The 25,216-nt window shown below is 47.0% G+C and overlaps 1 protein-coding gene across 1 annotated transcript in view; it reads left to right on the top strand.

Annotated features, from left to right (window-relative positions):
• The window catches only part of LOC126162938 (serpin B6-like), a 113,171-nt gene extending 88,994 nt beyond the window's left edge, over positions 1 to 24,177 (top strand). The window contains exon 8 of the mRNA XM_049919767.1: positions 23,968 to 24,177. Coding sequence (XP_049775724.1) covers positions 23,968 to 24,119 — 152 coding nt within the window. The 3' untranslated portion in view covers positions 24,120 to 24,177. The remainder of the gene's footprint in view (positions 1 to 23,967) is intronic.
• Positions 24,178 to 25,216: the final 1,039 nt, after the last annotated feature.

Here is a 25,216-nt window from a genome sequence, read left to right as displayed (position 1 = left end):
ATAAGTCCGTGGCAGGAGACCAAAACGCCGTTGTGTCATTGCCGTTCCTCTGGAGCTATTCATAATGTACAACGTAACTTCGCCATTATCGATCATTAACCGTAATTGTACACTGACATATTTGGCTTAGTAATGTCATAGCTTTCATAACTACTAAAATGCAGCCATAATCATCAAGAACAAGACTGTGCTCATTTGGGGAACACAGAACGACGATGCGAGAGCCGCTCTGCTCGGCCAACATGGGGAATTGGGGTCTCCTTCCGGCCAAGCGGACGTTCTCAGGGATTGTTGTGCCATGAAATACAAACGTCTCCTGCTGAAATATCACCAGCCGAGCGCACCTTGCACTCAGTAACACCTGTTTATATGGTAGATAATGGCAATGCGAAGTTTTGGAAAACGCTTGTTTGAATACAAACGGAAAATAAATAAATGAGTTTTTGTTGCGGTCAAATGCTATGGTGCTTTTATTCAAGGGATCACTTTGTAGTACCTGAAGATATTTAACAATGTCGATTATTTATAAGTTTCATAAAGTGTAACTGTCTTCTTTTAGTTTAACACCAATTCTATTACAGAGGTGTAGACGTTCGTATAGGTTGAACCTGTATGCAAAACTAAAATTTTCAACAATGTCTGTAAATTAGCTGTGTTAAATTATTGTGTTACGCGTAGACTGAAAGGTTGATTTATCTGTTGCAGCTCTGGAATTTATTCCAGCGCCAGGTGTATTCTACACGCCTCCACCACCAATCGTTTTCAAGGCAGACCATCCCTTTCTCTTCTACATACTGGATCAAAAGACGAGGGTGGTGCTCTTCGCCGGACGCATATCCGATCCCTCACATTAAGAAGCTCACTCTGGTTCAGTATTAATACCTTGTCAACTGACTCCGCGCCAGGTTTCTGCAACTCATCGATTTTTTTCTGATAACTGTGCTCAGCACGATCTATCACTTTGTCATAAATTTATGTAACCTTGCATTGTATTCAAGAAAAATTATAGTTCAGTTCAACACTGTTTCGAGGCTCAGAATAAAGGGGAATGATCAATGGGAGTATCTTGTGAAAGGTGGCTACACTGAGCCACAGCGCCAGAGATCGCGTCTGAGAGTATTGTTCCGCCGCCTCCACTGGCAGTGCTTATTGAGACGTAGCGGCAAGCAGTGCTTGCCGAGAAGTTGTGGTGGACATTGCTTGTCGTGAAGTCAGAGTGTGATGTGGTAGTGGAGAGTGTTGTTCCATGTTTTATGCAGTGGTTTGATGGGAGAGATAGCAGATGTTATTCCAATGGAGATATTGTAATGGTCAGAGTGCTTTTCGTCAATATATATGAAGGTAATAAATATTATGTTGTTTATTTATTTGTGTGTCCTGAATAATGTGTCATTACAGGTTCAGTCAACAAAGCATCTGGCTTGTGTTCTTGTATTAGAGTGTAATTTTGGTTTTCTTGCACAATTATGGTATTTGTAATTTTCTTTTATCACGTCAGTATAATTGCTATTTAAAAATTCTTGTCTTGTTGAAGAAGAACCGTGCCAGATGTGCGTTGAGTCATACTACCACATACAGAACAGCTACACTTGTGCTTTGTTGGTTTCGTAGGTTTTATAGTTGCTGGGGACTTAATTAATTAATTGTGCTAACAGAAATTTTCTTACATTCTTTGTTGTCATTCTAAGCAGTCAGATTGCGTACTAAAACTAGTCAGGGCTAGCCGTTTACGAGACTTGCGTAATCGGACTTACAGCTACTAAAAAAATATTTTCATTAATATTTTAAATAAGCCCCCATGCACTTGTTCAAATTTTTCACCATATTTGTAAGACAACAAAATACCGGCTGATCAAAAAGTCAGTATAAATTTGAAAACTTAATAAACCACGGAATGATGTAGATAGAGAGGTAAAAATTGACACACATGCTTGGAATGACATGGCGTTTTATTAGAACCAAAACATTGTTCACAAAATGTCCGACAGATGGCGCTGGACAGCACAACGTCAGTGACTACGCATCACAAACGTGTATAAAAGGAGCTGTAATGAGAGAGAGAATCGCCCCTATCACTACACAGGATCTCATTGCTACACTCCGCACAAAACGCACCACCGCTCCTGGTCACGATCGTGTCACCTACCGTCACCTTCGTGAAGCTCCTCTCATTTTTCCTCTCCACCCTGGCCAGGCTCTACAATCTAGTCCTGTCCACCGGTTACTACCCCGACATGTGGAAAATCTCCCGTATCCTCACGTTCCTTAAACCTGACAAACCGCCGTCCGCCGTCTCCTCTTACCGTCCCATCAGTCTTACCTCGGTCTTCAGCAAGGTCCTGGAATCTATCCTCACCCGCCGCATCCACCAGCATCTCCGCCAGCACCGCCTCCTTCCCGTTACCGAGTGTGGCTTTCGGCCGTCCTTCTCTTCCGACGACCTTCTCCTTCACCTCACTCATCTCCTTTCCGACCAGCTTAACTCCCGTCCTCTCCCTGGACCTCGAACGAGCTTATGACCGCGTATGGCATTCCAGTCTCCTCTTCAAGCTCCAAACCTTCGCCCTTCCCATTAACTACGTCCGTCTGATCGGCTCCTTTCTCTCCCGCCGTCCTTCTTATGTCACCATCCATAACACAGATTCCTACACCTTTTTCCCCTCCGCCGGTGTGCCCCAAGGCTCCGTCCTCTCCCCCCTTCTGTACCTTTTGTACACGGCGGACATGCCGCCGCCGTCACCCCCCGTCCACCTTCTGCAGTTTGCCGATGACACCGCCATCCTTGCCCTTGCCCCCACCCTGCAGCGCTCCCATCACCTTCTCCAATCCAATCTTGACCGGTTCACCGCTTGGTGCAACCAGTGGTTGCTCAAGGTCAATCCCTCCAAAACCCAGGCGATCATTGTAGGCAAAACCACCCCTTCCTTCCGCCTCCTTGATTTCTATCTCACCATCTATGACCGTCCTATCGCCCTCACCCCCACCCTTAAGTACCTTGGCGTCACCCTCGACCGTCTCCTCTCCTGGACTCCCCACCTCCGGACAATCCAAGCCAAGGCACGCTCCCAACTCAGTCTCCTCAAGCACCTCTCCGGCCGTACGTGGGGTCTGGACCCCTCCATCATCCCCCACACCTATAAATCCCTCATCCGCCCTATCCTTTGTTATGCCCATCCGGCTTGGATCTCCGCCCCCCCTACCTTTTATAAATCCCTCCAAATCCTTGAACGTCATGCTCTCCGCCTCGCCTATCGCATCTGTCTCCCCTCCCCCACGCGGATCCTGTACGATCTCATCCCCTTCCCCCACCTCCTCCTTTTCCTTGAAAGGATACGGTTCCTGTACACCTCCCATAAACTCGATCCTCCTCACCCGCTCGTCTCCCCGATCCTCTCCCACCCCCGCCTGCTGCCGCGCCTGTATTCCCACGTCCCACCCGGTCTCCATCTCTTCACCCTCCTTACCCCCTCCCAAGGTGGCTTCCGCCAGCTCCCTCTCCCTGATGATGCCCTCCTCCCCTCCATCTACCCCTCCTACCAACTTTGATCCTCCCACCCTCCTCCTGTGCTTGCTCCTCTGGGCACCCTCCCTCCCTTCTCTCACTTTTCCCTCCCTCCTCCACTTCTCCCCGCTCCTCACCTGGGCTTCCCCTCCCCTGTCCCTCTCCTCCTGCCCCCGTATCCTCAGCCATTGGCATCCTTGTTCTCCCCTCTCCCCCACCTCACCCCTGTTCCCCTCTTGGCAGGTCCCGGACTCGCACATTCTAAGTGGACATTCGCGCGCCGGAGATCACCGCCATCAGTGTCTCGTGTGTGCCGTCATGTTTAGTGTTCAGTGTTCACCGTCACACTCCATCGTTCACCAGTGCCATCGTCTTCTTCAGTGTTTGTGCGTCGTATCAACAGTTTGCAGTGTGGATTATCGTCGAGTGTGAACGGCTCCGTGTTTGTCTTTATGTGTCTCCTGTTTTATTGCCCACCGTTCTGTAACTTATGTGTCTTCTCAGTGTTTTTTTCTCATTGTGTATCCTATGGCTGAAGAGCAGCGTAGAATGCTGCTGACAGCCTGCCTGTTGTACAGGTTTAAAATAAAAAAAAAGAAAAAAAAAAGAGAGAGAGAATCAGATGCGCCAGCAATCGCAGCATGTTGACGTTACCTGAAAAGGCGCTTTTAGTGAAACTGTTTTATCAGAATGGGGAATGTGCTAGTTCAGCGTTACGATCCTATCGCCATAGGAAGGGGATTCAAACGGGTAAAGGTCCGTTGACAAATGCAGCTGTGGCGAGAATGATTTCGAAGTTCGAAGCCACGGGTTGTTTAGACGATAGACCCCGTAGTGGCCGACCGAGCACAAGGCGTAATGCTGCTGAGACAGTTCAGGAAGAAATGGAGACTGTAGCGGGTTCGTCTATGCACGGGGAAGTCAGCGCTCGTACAGTCGCACGTCGCACCGGCATTCCATACACTACTCTTTGGTTGGCACTGGGGCGTACTCTCCGATGCTATCCGTACAGAATCCATCGGCATCATGAACCTGGCGATTTAGTGAATCGGAGGGCATTTGCGATGTGGGCGTTTCAAAAGATGGCGGAAGATGAGCATTGGTTGAGTAACGTGTTGTGGACCGACGAAGCTCATTACACGCTCCGAGGGTCTGTCAACGGCCACAACTGCAGAATTTGGGCTACCGAAAATCCTAGAACTGTCGTGGAAACTCCATTGCATGACGAGAAAGTCACGGTATGGGTTGGATTTACCACATCTACCGTTATCGGCCCTTTTTTCTTCGAGGAAATGCGTGATTCTGGTTCTGCAACTGCTACCCTGACGGGTAAGAGGTACGCCGATATGTTACAGAATCGCATCATCCCCAGCCTGGCTGATAAACACCTGCTGGAACGTGCGATGTTTATGCAGGATGGCGCTTCACCCCATATTGCTAGACGCGTGAAAGATCTCTTGCGCGCGTCGTTTGGTGATGATCGCGTGCTCAGCCGCCACTTTCGTCATGCTTGGCCTCCCAGGTCCCCAGACCTCAGTCCGTGTGATTATTGGCTTTGCGGTTACCTGAAGTCGCAAGTGTATCGTGATCGACCGACATCTCTAGGGATGCTGAAAGACAACATCCGACGCCAATGCCTCACGATAACTCCGGACATGCTTTACAGTGCTGTTCACAACATTATTCCCCTACTACAGCTATTGTTGAGGAATGATGGTGGACATATTGAGCATTTCCTGTAAAGAACATCATCTTTGCTTTGTATTACTTTGTTATGCTAATTATTGCTAGTCTGATCAGATGAAGCGCCATCTGTCGGACATTTTTTGAACTTTTGTGCTTTTTGGATCTAATAAAACCCCATGTCATTCCAAGCATGTGTGTGAATTTGTACCTCTCTATATACATTATTCCATGATTTATTCAGTTTTCAAATTTATACTGACTTTTTGATCACCCGGTACAATGAAAAGCCTGGTGTATTCAAGTATATCACACTTCGTGGCCTCCATGTGTACAGGTGAATGTACGTCAGCAGACAAGCTCCTTTCACTAGGTTCCACTTCGCTCGTTCTTCTTGTTGGTGACAATGCATGAGGTTTCTGTACGTACAGGCGGCGGACCAAAATATGGAAACACCATAAGCACAACACATTACCTTGCCTAAGGCGGTGTAGATAAACCTTTGCATTCATAACAACTTCCAGTCGTCACGGAGTGGTTCAAATGGCTCTGAGCACTATGGGACTCAACTTCTGAGGTTATCAGTCCCCTAGAACTTAGAACTTCTTAAACCTAACTAACCTAAGGACATCACACACATCCATGCCCGAGGCAGGATTCGAACCTGCGACCGTAGCGGTCTCGCGGTTCCAGACTGTAGCGCCTAGAACCGCACGACCACTCCGGCCGGCGTCACGGAATGGATACATACCAAGCCTGTAAGGTTTTTAAGGTAATCTTATTCCATTTCTCCAGCAAAACAGTGACAAGTTCAGTTGTTGGAGAGTGACAGCGATAACGCACTTTTCTCTCCAAAGCAGACCACAAGGGCTCAGTAACATTGAGATCTGGTAACTGTGATGGCCAGGGAAGAGGCGACACTTAATCCTCATGCTCACAAAACTAGACCTGGATTATGGGAGCTGTGCGATCAGGGGTCCTGTCGCCTTGTCCAGATCATCACCATTGGGGAAAAAACACTCTACCAAATGTTGGACGGTCACATAATCCTTAGCAGTAATGCCACCTTGTATAGTAGCCATGGGGATCGTGGAATACTACGATATAGCGGTCCCAGTCAGCACCAAAACCACGCCACGATTCACTCTTGGGTCGTAAACTCGGCCGTACCTGGAAATAGTGTGAAGTAATACATGTCTGACCAAATGACGTCCTTCCATTGTGCCGCAGTCCAGATTTGAAGAGTTCGGCACCACGTCTTCCTCTTACGGGGATTTGTATCACCGATGAGTCGTTTTGGAATAGCAGATCGCTCTGAAGTTCCCTGCTGCAAGAGCCCCCTTCTTGTTTTCTGGAGCTGACAGTGTTCACAAGAGCGGTAGTTAGTTCTGGAGTGGCCTTTGCCAGCTGTCGTCGTCTTGCTTCTGGTCAAAATCCGCGTCAATGACCGTCCATCACTATCACTCAACATGAACTTTCGTCCGCGCTGTGACCCAGCGAACGATGTTTTTCTGCTGTAGTTGTATGAGACGCAAGCCTTCGCTACGGTGACACTTGACACTAGAAACACTTTGCCTCCCTCGTTTACGGGAGCACCCACTGCCCGAGCGCCAATAATCCGCCCACGCTTGAATGCACTCAGCTCCGACCTAACGCACTCACGACTGCACACTGTTGTGTCCACGGCTGACACTTGCAACATACTGAGGACTCTGCACAGCTGCCGTTCGTTGTCAATTATAACAGCACATCCTGCTTACTTGGCTGGCATCTCCGTTTATATTCAAACATGCACTTCTCGCTGTTTTCCATATTCTTGTTCGACCTCTGTAACTAGAACACAGCAGTCTCCTAAGCTTGGAATGAGGTTTAGGAAGCAGCATAAGCGCGTGTGACAGGAAGAAGATGCTGTGATATGCAAATGAATAGCTTTTCAGAGCATTCACACGAAGTCCTGACATGAGGTAAGTTTCCAACCGATTTCTCGTACACAAACAGCAGTTGACCGGCGTTGCCTGCTGAAACGTTGTTGTGATGCCTCGTGTAAGGAGGAGAAATGCGTACCATCACGTTTCCGACTTTGATAAAGGTCGGATTGTAGCCTATCGCGATTGCGGTTTATCGTATCGCGACATTGCTGCTCGCGTTGGTCGAGATCCAATGACTGTTAGCGGTATATCGAATCGGTGGGTTCAGGAGTGTAATACGGAACGCCGTGCTGGATCCCAACGGCCTCGTATCACTAGCAGTCGAGATGACAGGCATCTTATCCGCATGGCTGTAATGGATCGTGCAGCCATGTCTCTATTACTGAGTCAACAGATTGGGACGTTGGCAAGACAACAACCACCTGCACGAACAGTTCGACGACGTTTGCAGCAGCATGGACTATCAGCTCGGAGACCACGGCTGCGGTTACCCTTGACGCTGCATCACAGACAGGAGCGCCTGCGATGGTGTACTCAACGACGAACCTGGGTGCACGAATGGCAAAACGTCATTTTTTCGGATGAATCCAGGTTCTGTTTGCAGCATCATGATGGTCGCATCCGTGTTTGGCGACATCGCGGTGAACGCTCATTGGAAGAGTGTATTCGTCATCGCCATACTGGCGTATCACCCGGCGTGATGGTGTTGGGTGCCATTGGTTACACGTCTCGGTCACCTCTTGTTCGCATTGACGGCACTTTGAACAGTCGACGTTACATTTCAAATGTGTTACGACCCGTGGCTCTACCCTTCATTCGATGCCTGCGAAACCCTACATTTGAGCAGGATAATGCACGACCGCATATTACAGGTCTTGTACGGGCCTTTCTGGATACAGAAAATGTTGGACTGCTTGCCCTGGCGAGCACATTCTCCAGATCTCTCACCAATTGAAAACGTCTGGTCAATGGTGGCCGAGCAACTAGCTCATCACAATACGCCAGTCACTACTCTTGATGAACTGCATATCGTGTTGAAGCTGCATGGGCAGCTGTACCTGTACACGCCATCCAAGCTCTGTTTGACTTAATGCCCAGACGTATCAAGGCCGTTATTACGGCCAGAGGTTGTTTTTCTGGGTACTGATTTCTCAGGATCTATGCACTCAAATTGCGTGAAAATGTAATCACATGTCAGTTCTAGTATAATATATTTGTCCAATGAATACCCGTTTATCACCTGCATTTATTCTTGGTGTAGCAATTTCAATGGCCAGTAGTGTACGTTGCAACTAAGTAACAGAATGATGTTACTGTTTACGAGACCGCCATTCGGAGGAAGTTGCGTACATGTTGTTTAAGAAACACAAAAAAGCTGTTGGGAATGCAGTTTAATTGTAAACTCGAAATTGTGATTAAAAGTGTTTGAGACTGACTGTATGACTGAATCGTTTTGCACAGAGAAAACGTTCGTTTCCACAAATTTTAAATCAAGCCCTTGAGTGTGGCGACTACTTGCAAACGGAAGGAAGATTAGAGTTTAACGTCCCGTCGATAGACCATTGTTTATGTACCGGAGGTATGTTATCTTTTAATTATAGGAACACTGGTGTGTGAGACACTAAAAATACTAGAAGAGCTTTGATATGTGGGCAGAAAAATAAGTGACTTCGGCCGAAGTGGAGAGGATATAACATGCAAACTGGCTATAATAAGAAACGCATTTCTGAAAAAAGAATTTGTTAACAGATTTTAAAAATTTAAGTATTTTGAATGAAATTACAATGAAATGAATACCCCTAGCTGCGTACAGGCATTGATATACGTCAACAGAGAAAATTGAAAATGTGTGCCCGAACCGGGACTCGAACCCGGAATCTCCTGCTTACGTGACAGACGCTCTATCCATCTTATTTTTTTATCCATCTGAGCCACCGAGGACACAGAGGATAGTGCGACTGCAGGGACTTATCCATTTGACCATCTTCTTCCGTGCGGATGCACAAACAGTGCCCGAACTCTTACGGGAATCGGCAAAAAGCCACGAGTAATGAGTATAATGGCCAGGGGCACTATGAATACAGTGTGGGACAATAAGTTGGGAATGTGGGTCTCACGGGAGGCGTGCCAGAGATAAGTCCCTGCAGTCGCACTATCCTCTGTGGCTCAGATGGATGCCGGCAAGGCTAACTCAGCGTGTTCGGTCAGAGAGTTGGTTTTCCTCTGTAATAAAAAAACTGAGTGGAAAGATCAACAAAACGAACTTGACCGGGTGTCATGTGACGTCCGCAACGACCAAACACATCGATCAACAAAAAAAAAAAAAAGAAAAGATGGATAGAGCGTCTGACATGTAAGCAGGAGATGCAGGGTTCGAGTCCCGGCCGGGACGTATATCAACGCCTGTATCAGCTAGGGGTATTCATTTAATTGTAATTTCATTCTAACGAGCTGCATGGTCACCATCTTCATATATATAAGTGTTTTGAATTCCTCTATGAAGCTATTTATCTGAAGTGTAAGCTTCCACAGAAGTAAATTTGGAAGATAGACACTCTAGACAAGAAAAGATTGGTAGCTTTTGAAACGTGGTACTACAGGAAAATGCTGAAGATTAGATGCGTGGACAGAATAACTATCGAGGAAATACTGAATAGAATTGGGAAAGAAAAGAAATTAGTTTCACAACTTGACTGAAAACCGGAGTTAGTTGACAGGACACTTGTTGAGGAATCGGGGAATCAAATTTCTAATGGAACTGAGAGGATGAGGCTAAAACTGCAGTCGGAGATGAAGGTTTGTAAGCACGTTGGTTGTAAGTTATACTAGTTATGAAGGCATGAAGAGGTTCCCACAGGACAGCCTAACTTGTAGAGCAGCAGCAAACCGTTCTTCGGACTGAAGACCACAATTCTAATAAAGTACGTCTCTCACCCTCTCTTTCTTTTCAGTTATTTTTTAGATCTGAGCACGTTCGTACTGAGTGAACGCGGTTACCATAGGAAAACGAAAGATTTGGAGCCATGAGTGAAAACAAGCTGTGATGATTTATTGCGTAAGGCGCAATCTGAAACGCCTATTTATCTGTTGCAGCCGCTGTCGTTACATAACCCCCATCACCTGTACGCCGGACACTTCCGCCTCCAATAGTTTTCAAGGCAAACCATCCCTTCCTGTTCTTCATACTGGATCAAAATACGAGGGCAGTGCTTTTCACGGGTCGCATCTCGTATCCTTCATCTTAAGAAGGCTGCTCTCGTTCAGCATCAAGAGTTTTTCTGCTGCTGAAACCTAAATTCTCTGTGCTTCTAACATATTTCCTGATAGTTGTACTTAATATGATGTATCATACTATCAAAAATTTATGTAAAATTTTATTATAGATAACGTACTTAACTTCAACGTTGTACCAAACTTCATAATAAAGAGAAAGGAGAAATATAACGGCATTCAGTAACAAAGCTTTAAAATTTGGCTGTAACGGATCGTGCAGCCGCGTCTCGATTCCTGAGTCAACAGACTGGGACGTTTGCAAGACAACAACCGTCTGCAGGAACAGTTCGACGACGTTTGCAGCAGCATGGACTATCAGCTCGGAGACCATGGCTGCGGTTACCTTCGACACTGCATCACAGACAGGAGCGTCTGCGATGGTGTACTCAACGACGAACCTCGGTGCACGAATGGCATAACGTCATTTTTTCGGATGAATCCAAGTTCTGTTTACGGCATCATGATGGTCGGATCCGTGTTTGGCGACATCGCGATGAACGCTCATTGGAAGAGTGTATTCGTCATCGCCATACTGGCGTATCACCCGGCGTGATGGTATGGCGTGCTATTGCTTACACGTCCCGTTCACCTCTTGTTCGCATTGACGGCAGTTTAAACAGTGGACGTTACATTTCAGATGTGTTACGACCTGTGGCTCTACCCTTCATTCGATCCCTGCGAAACCCTAAATTTCAGCAGGATAATGCACGACCGCATGTTACAGGTCTTGTACGGGCCTTTCTGGATACAGAAAATGTTCGACTGCTGCCCTGGCCAGCACATTCTCTAGATCTCTCACCAATTGAAAACGTCTGTTCAATGGTGGCCGAGCAATTGGCTCGTCACAATACGCCAGTCACTACTCTCGATGATCTGCGGTATCGTGTTGAAGCTGCATGGGCAGCTGTACCTGTACAGGCCACCAAGCCACTCAATGCCCAAGCGTATCAAGGCCGTTATTACGGCCAGAGGTGGTTGTTCTGGGTACTGATTACTCACTATCTATGCACCCAAATTGCGTGAAAATGTAAACATGTCAGTTCTAGTATAATATATTTGTCCAATGAATACCCGTTTATCATCTGCATTTCTTCTTGGTGTAGCAATTTCAATGGCCAGTAGTGTACATTGCAACTAAGTAACAGAATGATGTTACAGTTTTCGAGACCGCCATTGGTTGGACGTAGCGTATGTGTTGTTTAAGAAACACAAAAAAGCTGTTCCGTAGTGCAGCTTAATTGTAAACTCGAAATTGTGATTAAAAGTATTGTATTTGAGTCTGGCTGTATGACTGGGTCGGGATGCTCAGTGAAAACGTTCGTTTCCACAAATTTTAAATCAAGCCATTGATTGTGGTGACTATTTCTAAAAGAAAGGAAGATTAGAGTTTAATGTCCCTTCGATAGCCCATTATTTATGTACTGGAGGTTTGTTATCTTTTAATTATAAGAACACTGGTGTGTGTGACGCTAAAAATACTAGATGAGCTTTGATATGTGGGCAGAAAAACAAGTGACTTTGGCCGAAGTGGAGAGGATATAACATGCAAGCTGGATATAACAAGAAACATTTTTCTGAAGAAAGTAATTTGTTAACAACTTATAAAAATTTGAGTGTTTTGAATTGCTTTATGAAGCTATTTATCTGGAGTGTAGGCTTGTATGGGAGCAAACTTGGAAGATAGATAGTCTAGGCAAGAAAAGACTGGTAGCTTTTGAAATGTGGTATTACAGGAAAATGCTGAAGATTAAATGCGTGGCCGGCCGGTGTGGCCGTGCGGTTCTAGGCGCTTCAGTCTGGAACCGCGGGACCGCTACGGTCGCAGGTTCGAATCCTGCCTCGGGCATGGATGTGTGTGATGTCCTTAGGTTAGTTAGGTTTAAGTAGTTCTAAGTTCTAGGGGACTGATGACCACAGATGTTAAGTCCTATAGTGCTCGGAGCAATTTGAACCATTAAATGCTTGTATAGAACAACTATCGAGGAAATATGAATAGAATTGGGAAAGCAAAGAAATTCGTTTCACAACTTGACTGAAAACAGGAGTTAGTTGACAGGACACTTGTTGAGGAATCGGAGAATCAAATTTCTAATGGAACAGAGAGGATGAGGCTAAAACTGCAGTCGGAGATGAAGGTTTGTAAGCACGTTGGTTGTAAGTTATCCTAGTTATGAAGGCATGAAGAGGTTCCCACAGGACAGCCTAACTTGTAGAGCAGCAGCAAACCGTTCTTCGGACTGAAGACCACAATTCTAATAAAGTACGTCTCTCACCCTCTCTTTCTTTTCAGTTATTTTTTAGATCTGAGCACGTTCGTACGGAATGAAAGCGGCTAGCATAGGAAAACGAAAGATTTGGAGCCATGAGTGAAAACAAGCTGTGATGATTTATTGCTTAAGGCGCAATCTGAAACGCCTATTTATCTGTTGCAGCCGCTGTCGTTACATTACCCCCATCACCTGTACGCCGGACACCTCCGCCTCCAATAGTTTTCAAGGCAAACCATCCCTTCCTGTTCTTCATACAGGATCAAAAGACGAGGGCAGTGCTTTTCACGGGTCGCATCTCGGATCCCTCATCTTAAGAAGGCTGCTCTGGTTCAGCAACAAGAGCTTTTCAGCTGCTGAAACCTAAATTCTCTGTGCTTCTAACGTATTTCCTAATAGCTGTACTTAATCTGATGTATCATGCTATCAAAAATTTATGTAAAATTTTATTATAGATAACGTACTTAAGTTCAACTTTGTACCAAACTTCATAATAAAGAGAAAGGAGAACTACATATTTTAGAGTAGTGTTAAAATAACGGTATTCAGTAAAAAAGCTTTTAAATTCAATCAAATATTTTACACTGTGCACTAAGGTGAAAAAAGTCCTAACACTGTGTCAGACCGCCTTTTGTCCTGCATAGTGTACCAACTCGACGTGACTAGGACTCTACAAGTTTTTGGAGACCCTTTGCAGAAATACTGATCATGTCGCCTCTATAGCCGTCCATAATTGAGAAAGTGTTGTGGTGCAGAATTTTGTGCAGGAACTGACCTCTCGATTAGGTCCCATAAGTGTTCGATGAGATTCATGACATGTGATCTCGTTGGCCCAACCATTACCTCGAACTGTCCAGAACGTTCATCAAACGAATCGTGAGTAACCGTGACCCGGTTACATGGCGCATTGTCATCCATAAAAATCCCATCGTTGTTTGGGAGCGTGACGTCCACGAATGGGTACGAATAGTTTTCAAGTAGCTGAACATCCAGAGGACCCAGTTCATTACACACAAGCACAGTTGATGCTATAGGGTGTCACCACCAGCTTGAACAGTTCGTTGTTGACAACTTGGGTCCATGGCTTCGTGGTGAATGCGGCACACTCGAACCCTACCATCAGCTCTTACCACTGAAATAGAGACATTTGACCAGGCCGCGTTTTGGGAGTCGTCTAAAGGTCCAACCCATATGGTCACTAGCCCAAGAGATGCGCTGCAGCCGATTTCGTGTTGTTAGTAAAGATATTCCCGTCTGGCGTCTCCTGCCACAGCCCATTAACAGCAAATTTTGCCACATTGTCCTAACGAATATGTTCGTCGTACATCCCACGTTGGTTTCTGCGGTTATTTTACGCAGTGCTGATTGTCTCCTAGCAGTGAGGATTCTCTCGGTCATTAACTGAAGGACGTCGGCTATTGTGTGGTGAGAGGTGATTCCTGAAATTTGGTATTCTCGCACACTGCTGACACTGTGGATCTCGGAATATTGAATTCCCTAACGATTTTCGAAACGGAATGTCCCAAGCGTCTACTCCCAAGTACATTACTGACCATGAAAATTGCTACACCAACAAGAAGTGCAGATGGTAAACGGGTATTCAATGGACAAATATATTATACTAGAACTGACATGTAATTACATTTTCACGCAATTTGGGTGCATAGAAGTCAGTACCCAGAATAACCACCTCTAGGCGCTACAGTCTGGAACCGAGCGACTGCTACTTTCGCAGGTTCGAATCATGCCTCGGGCGTGGATGTGTGTGAAGTCCTTAGGTTAGTTAGGTTTAAGTAGTTCTAAGTTCTAGGCGACTGATGACCTCAGAAGTTTAGTCGCATAGTGCTCAGAGCGATTTGAACCATTTTTTAACCAATCACCTCCGGCCGTAATAACGGCCTTGATACGTCTGGGTATTGAGTCAAACAGAGCTTGGATGGCGTGTACACATACAGCTGCCCATGCAGCTTCAACACGATACCACAGTTCATCAAGAGTAGTGACTGGCGTATTGTGACGAGCTAGTTGCTCGGCCACCATTGACCAGACGTTTTCAATTGGTGACAGATCTGGAGAATGTGCTGGCCAAGGAAGCAGTCCAACATTTTCTGTATCCAGAAAGGCCCGTACAGGACCTGCAACATGTGGTCGTGCATTATCCTGCTGAAATGTAGGATTTCGCAGGGATCGAATGAAGGGTAGAGCCACGGGTAGTAACGCATCTGAAATGTAACGTCCACTGTTCAAAGTTCCGTCAATGCGAACAAGAGGTAACCGAAACGTGTAACCAATAGCGCGCCATACCATCACGTCGGGTGATAAGCCAGTATGGCGATGACGAATACACGCTTCCAATGTGCGTTCACTGCATTGTTTCCAAACACGGATGCGACCATCATGATGCTGTAAACAGAACCTGGATTCATCCTAAAATATGACGTTTTGCCATTCGTGCACCGAGGTTCGTCGTTGAGTACACCGTCGCAGGCGCTCCTGTCTGTGATGCAGCGTCAAGGGTAACCGCAGCCACGGTCTCCGAGCTGACCCTCCATGCTGCTGTAAATGTCGTCGAGCTAGATGTGGCTGCACGATCCGTTACAGCCATGCGGATAAGATGCCTGTCATCTCGACTGCTAGTGATACGAGGCCGTTGGGATCCAGCACGGCATTCCGTATTACCCTCCCGAACCCACCGATTCCATATTCTGCTAACAGTCATTGGATCTCGGCCAACGCGAGCAGCAATGTCGCGATACGATAAAGCGCAATCGCGATAGGCTACAATCCGACATTTATCGAAGTCGGAAACGTGATGGAACGCATTTCTCCTCCTTACACGAGACATCATAACAACGTCTCACCAGGGTACGCCGGTCAACTGCTGTTTGTGTATGAGAAATCGGTTGGAATCTTTCCTCATGTCAGCACGTTGTAGGTGTCGCCACCGGCGCCAACCTCGTGTCAATGCTATGTAAAACTAATCATTTGCATATCACAGCATCTTCTTTCCGTCGGTTAAATTTCGCGTCTGTAGCACGTCATTTTCGTGGTGTAGCAATTTTAATGGCCAGTAGTGTACTATTCCGCGCTGAAAGACTGTTAATTCCCGGCGTGCGGCCATAATCACGTCTAACACTTTTCCACATGAATCACCTGGACACAAACGATGGCTCCAGCAATGCACTGCCCTTTTGTACCTTGTGTACGCGATACTACCGCCATCTGTGTATTTGGATACCACCAGCCCATGACTCTTTTCACCTCAGTGTAATGTGCAACTTACTCATTGAAGTCATCTCGTATTTATTAAAAGGACTCTCGCTGCTATTAGGAACGATGTGATACTACACGCTTCCCGTAGTGTTCCAAAGAAACTTGAGTGAGAGAAGGGATGGTACACGGTTGAATATGATCAATGGACAGTAGCCGAGCCTTATTTAAATGTCACACGGAACCCGATAATAACAGCTTCTGATGAACCTAAACCGGATTCTCAAAACTTTGATTCAGTGATTTACTTCTACGTGTATAACTGAAAGACGGTGTACACACAATGAGAATGTTCGTTTCGAAAGGTATTAGTGATGCCTTCATCAGGATGAATGCTTATGGTCTCCCGTTGATTATGTACACTGCCTGACATAAAAAACAGCAGTCTGCAGAACACATGGTCGGATGGTAACATAAGTTGCTACACGATCACAACACCGATGAATATACACTACTGGAAATTGAAATAAGAACACCGTGAATTCATTGTCCCAGGAAGGGGAAACTTTATTGACACATTCCTGGGGTCAGATACATCACATGATCACACTGACAGAACCACAGGCACATAGACACAGGCAACAGAGCATGCACAATGTCGGCACTAGTACAGTGTGTATCCACCTTTCGCAGCAATGCAGGCTGCTATTTTCCCATGGAGACGATCGTAGAGATGCTGGATGTAGTCCTGTGGAACGGCTTGCCATGCCATTTCCACCTGGCGCCTCAGTTGGACCAGCGTTCGTGCTGGACGTGCAGACCGCGTGAGACGACGCTTCATCCAGTCCCAAACATGCTCAATGGGGGACAGATCCGGAGATCTTGCTGGCCAGGGTAGTTGACTTACACCTTCTAGAGCACGTTGGGTGGCACGGGATACATGCGGACGTGCATTGTCCTGTTGGAACAGCAAGTTCCCTTGCCGGTCTAGGAATGGTAGAACGATGGGTTCGATGACGGTTTGGACGTACCGTGCACTATTCAGTGTCCCCTCGACGATCACCAGTGGTGTACGGCCAGTGTAGGAGATCGCTCCCCACACCATGATGCCGGGTGTTGGCCCTGTGTGCCTCGGTCGTATGCAGTCCTGATTGTGGCGCTCACCTGCACGGCGCCAAACACGCATACGACCATCATTGGCACCAAGGCAGAAGCGACTCTCATCGCTGAAGACGACACGTCTCCATTCGTCCCTCCATTCACGCCTGTCGCGACACCACTGGAGGCGGGCTGCACGATGTTGGGGCGTGAGCGGAAGACGGCCTAACGGTGTGCGGGACCGTAGCCCAGCTTCATGGAGACGGTTGCGAATGGTCCTCGCCGATACCCCAGGAGCAACAGTGTCCCTAATTTGCTGGGAAGTGGCGGTGCGGTCCCCTACGGCACTGCGTAGGATCCTACGGTCTTGGCGTGCATCCGTGCGTCGCTGCGGTCCGGTCCCAGGTCGACGGGCACGTGCACCTTCCGCCGACCACTGGCGACAACATCGATGTACCGTGGAGACCTCACGCCCCACGTGTTGAGCAATTCGGCGGTACGTCCACCCGGACTCCCGCATGCCCACTATACGCCCTCGCTCAAAGTCCGTCAACTGCACATACGGTGCACGTCCACGCTGTCGCGGCATGCTACCAGTGTTAAAGACTGCGATGGAGCTCCGTATGCCACGGCAAACTGGCTGACACTGACGGCGGCGGTGCACAAATGCTGCGCAGCTAGCGCCATTCGACGGCCAACACCGCGGTTCCTGGTGTGTCCGCTGTGCCGTGCGTGTGACCATTGCTTGTACAGCCCTCTCGCAGTGTCCGGAGCAAGTATGGTGGGTCTGACACACCGGTGTCAATGTGTTCTTTTTTCCATTTCCAGGAGTGTATTAATGATTAGGGTTACAATTATCTGTGACAGGTTTAACTATCACTGGAGTGCATTAGTGTCGTCAGTGTTTAGTGTTGTTATAGACCTGTGAGCGTATGTAAGTGGCATGAACAGCACCACATGTTGAGGGGTCGCTGTAAAAGACACGGAGATGCCGCAGACTCATATGAGACAGCATTATCAGCACCTGACAGGCTTTGGAATGGACCTCATCGTGGGTGTCCGCAGCTCGTGGTCTAGTGGGTAGCGTTGCTGCCTCTGCATCACGCGGTCCTGGGTTCCATTCCCGGCCGTGTTGGGGATTTTCTCTGCCCGGGGACTGGGTGTTTGTGTTGTCCTCATCATTTCACCATCATTCATGAAAGTGGCTACACTGGATTGTGTAAAGATTGGGACTTTGAACGGGCGCTGATGACCGCAAAGTTATGCACTGCACAAACCAAACATCATCATTATAGTGGGTCTCGATTTTGTCGGCCAATCGAGTCGTGCAACAGCCAAATTTGTGAAACATTCAGATGTGACAGTAGTCCCATGTTGGTAGCTTAGTAATGTTATGACAGCCATACTCTTAATCAAGTCTCTGGTAGACCACGTATGACCACCATGAAACAGGATAGCTGTATAGAGCACCAGACACAGCTTAAGCCCTTCACATCTGCGCCTGCCGTCCGAATACAAGTAACGGATTCCCTGCAACATTCGGCTTCATTCCGCACCATTGATCAGATGGTAAGGCAGCCGGAATATGGAATTACTATCCCATGCGAAGGCTGCCGATAACACCAAAACACAAACTCTGCTTTTAGAGTGGTAACGTGACCTGGAAGGAGCGACTGCTGATGAACGGTATCGCATTGTGTTCTGTGTTGATCGTTGTCGGCGAGTATGGAGGTGACGTGGCAAGAGGTCCCATTCTTACAAAGTTTTGAAAAGGCACTGCCGTGTTACTCGTGGCGTACTAGTGTCGGGAGCCATCTCCTAGTGACTTAGGGAACTCTGGGGTCACAATGGTGCGTCATGGATATTCTTCGTCCTCATGTGTTGTCTCTCATGCGACAATATCTTGGTGCCAGTTTTCAACAGTACAAAGCTCGTCCACGTATGTCACGTGTCTTCATGAACTGTCTGTGTGATGTTGAGGTACTCACGTTGCCAACAATATCTCCAGATTTCCGCCTCTGTAGCGCAGCGGTAGCGTTACTGCTTACCACGCAAGGGGGTCCGGGTTTGATTCCCGGCAGGGGGTTGGGTGTTGTGTGTCCTTCATCATCATTTTCATAATCATTGACATGCAAGTCGCCGAAGTGGCGTCAACTAGAAGGGCTTGCAATACGGCGGCCGAACCCCGAAGGGGATATCCCGGCCAATAAATGCCATATTATCATTTCGTCTCCAGATACCTTCCGATGGAATATATCTGGGACCAGGTCAGACGTCAATTCTGTCCTAGTACCAGTACCAAGGATATCAAGGACCAGTTAGAACAGTTGTGGGCCAGATTGCCTCAGGAGAAGATACAATGGCCTTATGGCACCCATCCAACCGAATCAGTGCATGCTTCCAGACCAGAAGGTGTACAACGTCACAGTGATAGGTGGGCTTACACGGCCAAGTTCTTTATAAATGTGACTCACTTTTGCACAGTGATCAGTAAAATAACGTCAAGCCGTGAAGTTAGTAGTCAGCGTAAATAAGGTAGACGCTGCTGCAGTAGCATTAACTGACATACTTTCTGGCACTGTAACGGGAAAATAGCAATGGCCGAACCTTACAATAGTGGTTTTAGGAGCACTATAGCGAACTCAGGTTGACGTCTTTGTGACCACATTCGCCTGACGTAAATCGTATGGAACGCATCTGGGCTCCTATTTGGCGCCATCACCTCGTACGCAAATCAGTGGCCTGTTATTTACGTGAATTACGTGCCCCGTGCATAGATATCTAACGCCACATACCTCCACAAACCTACCAACAATCTGTCGTATTCCTGATATGCAGTATCAGTAATGTTATTTCATTCGAAAGACGGACAAACAAGTTACTAAGCAGGTGGTCATAATGTTTTGGCTGATCATTGTACTTAGGTTAGCAATGTCGTAGTTGCCCGCCCGGCTAGCCGCGCAGTCTAACGCGCTGCTTCCCGAGGGGGAAGGCGTGCCGGTCCACGGCACGACTCCGCCCGGCGGATTAGTGTCGAGGTCCGGTGTGCCGGCCACCCTGTGGATGGATTTTAAGGCGGTTTTCCATCTGCCTCGGCGAATGCGGGCTGGTTCCACTTATTCCACCTCAGTTACGCTACCGAGCGAGGTGGCGAAGTGGTTAGACACTGGACTCGCACTCGGGAGGACGACGGTTCAATCCCGCGTCCGGCCATCCTGATTTAGGTTTTCCGTGATATCCCTAAATCGCTCCAGGCAAATGCCGGGACGGTCCCTTTGAAAGGGCACGGCCGACTTCCTTCCCCGTCCTTCCCTAATCCGATGAGACCGATGACCTCGCTGTCTGGTCTCCTTCCCCAAACAACCCAATCAGTTACGCTATGCCGTCGATTGCTGAGCAAACTCTGTCTCCACGTACGCGTACACCAAAATTACTCTACTCTACCACGCAAACATCCGAGGTCATACTCGTCTGGTATGAGACGTTCCCGGCGGAGGGGCGGGGAGGGTGTGTGTGTGCGTGTGGGGGGGGGGGGGGGGTACTCCACTGTGGGCCGAACCGCGCAGTAACCCTGGGTTCTGTATGGGACGGCGGTGGGTTGGTTTATGGTGTTGTGAACCACTGAGGGCTACGGCGGGACGAAGCCTCTCCGTCGTTTCTACGTCCCCGGTTCAATACACAATACACACAACGTCACAGCTATCATAATTACTAAAACGCATGAATAACAATGAAGAAAAAGTCTGTGTCAAATTTGGGGAACACAGGGTGATGGTACGAGTGTCTCTCTGCACGGTCGATGTGCGGAAGTGTAGTCTCCTTTCGGCTTAAGCGGACATTCTCAGGGATGGCGCGCCACCTGTTGAAATACCACCAGCCGTGCATACCTTGCGCCATCTCCATTCCGCAAGCCTCCACCACCATTCTTTTTCAAGGCGGACCATCCTTTTCTCTTCTACATACTGGATGAAAAGGCGAGGGCGGTGCTCTTCGCCGGACACATCTCTGACCCCACACAATAAGAAGCCCACTCTGGTTCAGTATGAAGACCTTGTCTACTGATTCCACGTCAGTTCTCTGCAACTCATCGATATTTTATGATATATATGTATTCAGTACGATCTATCATTTTAACATAAACTTATTAAACCTTGCATTCTATTGAAAAAAACTTGAACTTTAGTTCAACATTGTTTCGCATCTCAGAATAAACGAAAATGGTCAATGTATATGGGAGGAATCTTCTACAAACTTTTAGCCATAGTTGGAAGACAATAGAGCCCAATAAAAATCTTAGTGTATTCTAGTAATTCACAGGTTTCGTCTGCCTGTGTATATAAGTGAATGTACTGTACATCAGCAGACAAGAACTTCTTACGATGTTACACTTCCGACGTTCTTCTTATTGTTGACAATGTATGAGTTTTACTGTATGCAGAGGTGGTGCACAAAAATATGGAAACACCATAAACACGACACATTACCTTGCCTGAAGCAGTGTAGAAAAACCATTGGCCTACAAAACAGTTTCCAGTCTTCTCGGAATGGATAGGTGGACAGCGATCACACACCTTCCCCTCCAAAGTAGACCATAAGGGCTCAATAACATTAAGACGTGGTGACAGTGATGGCCAGCAGAGATGCTCACAAAACTAGTCCTGGACGATGGGGCTGTGCAAACAGTGGCCCTGTCACTTTGGGGCAGATCATCACCACTGGGGAAGAAACGCTCTACCGAGGGTTGGGTCCGATCAATTGGTTTAAATGGCTCTGAGCACTATGGGACTTAACATCTGAGGTCATCAGCCCCCAAGAACTTAGAACTACTTAAATCTAACGAACCTAAGGACATCACACACATCCATGCCCGAGGCAGTATTCGAACCTGCGACCATAGGGGTCGCGCGGTTCCAGACTGAAGCGCCTAGAACCAACCGCTCGGCCACAACGGCCGGCTGGGCCCGATCATCCAAAATGGTCATATAACTCTTGGCAGTAATGTGACATTGCGGAGTGGAATACCACGATATGCCTGCTCGAAACGTCACCGAAACCCAGCCACATTTCACTCTGGGGAAGTACGCTCTTCCAAGTTAGATAAAGTGTTAAACAAGACTCATCCGACCAAATGACGTTCTTCCACTGCACAATAATCTGGTTTTTATGGCTTTGACAGCGTAATTCCAGCTCGTCGTGCAATTCCCTACTTAGGAAGCCCCCTTCATGTTGTTTTGGTGGTGACAGGTATGCGACATTCAGTTCTGCAGCCATCGCCGTCTTATTTTCTATCACATTCCTCTTCAATGACCGTCCGTCGCGATCCACTTTCGTCTGTGCTGTGATGTAGCGGATGATATTTTTGCGCTATCTCTGCACGAGGTGTAAATCTTCGATGTGGTGACTCTTGAATAAGAAACATTTCAGTTCCTTTGGTTACGGAAGCACTCACTGTACGAGCACAAACAATCTACCCAGGCTCGAATTTGCTTGGCTCTGACATAATGCACTCACGACTAATCGACGATGTTATGACAACGAATGTCACGTGCAATGTATTGAGGACATTGCACAGGTGCCGTTAGAGGTCCATTACAAGAGCCAATGTGTACGCTTGGCTAGCATCTGTATTTGAGTTGAAGCACACATTTCTCGCTGTGTTTTCGTATTCTTGTTCAACCTCTATAACTAGAACACAGCACTCTCCTAAGCTTGGAATGAGGCTTAGGAAGCAGGATAAGCACATGTAAGAGAAATACACTACAGTTGAATAACAAAATGATGTTACGGTTTTCAAGACGGCCATACAGTGGAAGTCGTGTCTATGTTGTTTAAAAACTACAAAAATCCTGATGCTGACGCAGCTTAATAGTAAACTCGAGACTGCTATTAAAAATATTTGCGTCTCAATGTATGACTGGGTCGTGATGCTCAGTGAAAACGCCCCTTTCCACAAATTTTAAATTGATCGTGGTAACTGTTTGCAAAAGGAAGGAAGACTAGACTTTGACGTCCTGTCGATAGCGCGGTCATTAGAGACGGAGCACCAGCTCGAACTATGAAAGGAAGGGGGAGTCAAATCGGGTGCACACTTTTGATTGGAACCATTCCTTCATTTGCCAGGAGCGATTTGGGGAAATCAGGGAAGCCTGAGTTGGACAACCGGACGGAGTTTTGAATCGTCGCCTCCTGGAATGGACTACTTGTCATCTGGCTCCTGTTTATGTACTGACGGTTTGCTATGTCTTAATTATAGCATCACTGGTGTGTGAGACACTAGTAGTAGTAGATGAGTTTTGCTAAGTGGGCAGCAAAGTAACTGATGCAGGCCGAAGTAGAGAGGGTCTAAAACGTAGACTTGCATTTCTGAAAGAGAAGAATTTGTCAACAGCTTATATACACCTAAGAATTTGGAATTCTTTTAAGACGGTGTTTTTTTCTGGAGTGCGAGCTTGTACGGAAGTAAACGTGGAAGATCGACAGTACAGACTAGAAAAGACTGATAGCTTTTGAAATGTGATACTACAGAAAATGCTGAAGATCGGACGCGTAGTCGACTAACTAACGAGGAGATACTGATTCGAAGTGGTAAGAGGAGAAATTCGTTTCACATCTTGACTGAAGACAGGAGTTAGTTGACAGGACACATATTGAGCAATCGAAGTATCAAAACTGTAACGGAACTGAGAGGATAAGTGTAAAATTGCAGTGAGAGATGAAGGCTTGTATGCAGTAAGCAGGTTAAGAATGGGTGTAAGTTGTAGTAGTTATGAAGACAGACTAGTCTGTGGAGCAGCAGCAAACCAGTCTTCGGACTGAAGACCGCAACTCTAATAAAGTGCATCTGTTCCCTGCGTTTGATTTCAGTTCTTCTATATATCTGAACATGTTCGTACAGAATGAAACCGGTGACCAAACGAAAACGAAATATTTACAGCCATCACTGCAAACAAACTGTGATAAGTTGTTGTGTAATGTACAATCTGACAGGTCGACTTGTCTGTTGCAGCCGTCATCGCTGTATTAGCCCCATCGCTTGTACCCCAAACGCCTCCGTCTCCAATAGTTTTCAAGGCAGACCATCCCTTCCTGTTCTTCATATTGGATCAAAAGACGAGGGCAGTTCTCTTCGCGGGACGCATCTCCGATCCTCCATCATAAGAAGGCTGCTCTGGTTCGACGTCATGAGTTTGCCTGCCGCTGAAACCTAAATTCTCTGTGCTTCTAATATATTTCTAATAGTTGCACTCAATATGATGTATCATACAGTCAGAAATTTATGTTCAAATGGCTCTGAGCACTATGGGACTCAACTGCTGTGGTCATAAGTCCCCTAGAACTTAGAACTACTTAAACCTAACTAACCTAAGGACAGCACACAACACCCAGCCATCACGAGGCAGAGAAAATCCCTGACCCCGCCGGGAATCGAACCCGGGAACCCGGGCGTGGGAAGCGAGAACGCTACCGCACGACCACGAGATGCGGGCAGAAATTTATGTAACCTTGAATTTTATTTAAGATAACGTACTTAAGTTCAACATTGTATCAAACCTCGTAATAAAGAGAAAGTAGCAAAACATTTTATGGAATCTTGTTAAGGTAATAGCATTCCCTAAAATGTAAGAAACTATGCTCTTAAATTCAATCTAGTATTTTGCACCTTACACTAAGATTACAACAGTCATTGGATACCTCCTAATAGCGTGTGGGACCTCTTTTTCCCCGGCGCAATGCAACAATTCGACATGGCATGGACTCAACAAGTGTTGGAGGTCCCCTGCGGAAATATTGCGACATGCTATTCTATAGCCGTCCATAATGACGAAACTGTTGCAGTGCAGGGCTTTGTGCAGATTACTTCCCATGAATGTTCGTGGGATTCATGTCGAGCGATCTCAGTGACCTCGTCATTAACTCGAATTGTCCAGAAGGTTCTTCCAACTGATCGCTAAGAATTGTGGTCCGATGACATGCGCATTGTCATCCATAAAAGTTCCATCGTTGTTTGGGAACACGACGTCCATGCATGGCTGCAAATGGTCTCCAAGTTGTCAAATATCCAGAGGACCCACTCCATTTCATACAAACACAGCGGACACCATTATGAAGCTACCACCTGCTTGCACAATGCCTTGTTGACAACATAGCTCTATGGCTTCGTGGGGACTGCGGCACACTTGAACCCAAGTGAAACTTACCAAGTGAAATCGGGACTTATTTAATCAGCCCACAGTTTTCCAATTCTCAATGGTCCA

This window comes from Schistocerca cancellata, chromosome 2 (assembly GCF_023864275.1).
Source record: "Schistocerca cancellata isolate TAMUIC-IGC-003103 chromosome 2, iqSchCanc2.1, whole genome shotgun sequence".
NCBI lineage: Eukaryota > Metazoa > Arthropoda > Insecta > Orthoptera > Acrididae > Schistocerca > Schistocerca cancellata.
The sequence above is the reverse complement of the archived record's forward strand: the minus strand, read 5'-3'. Positions and strand labels throughout refer to the sequence as shown.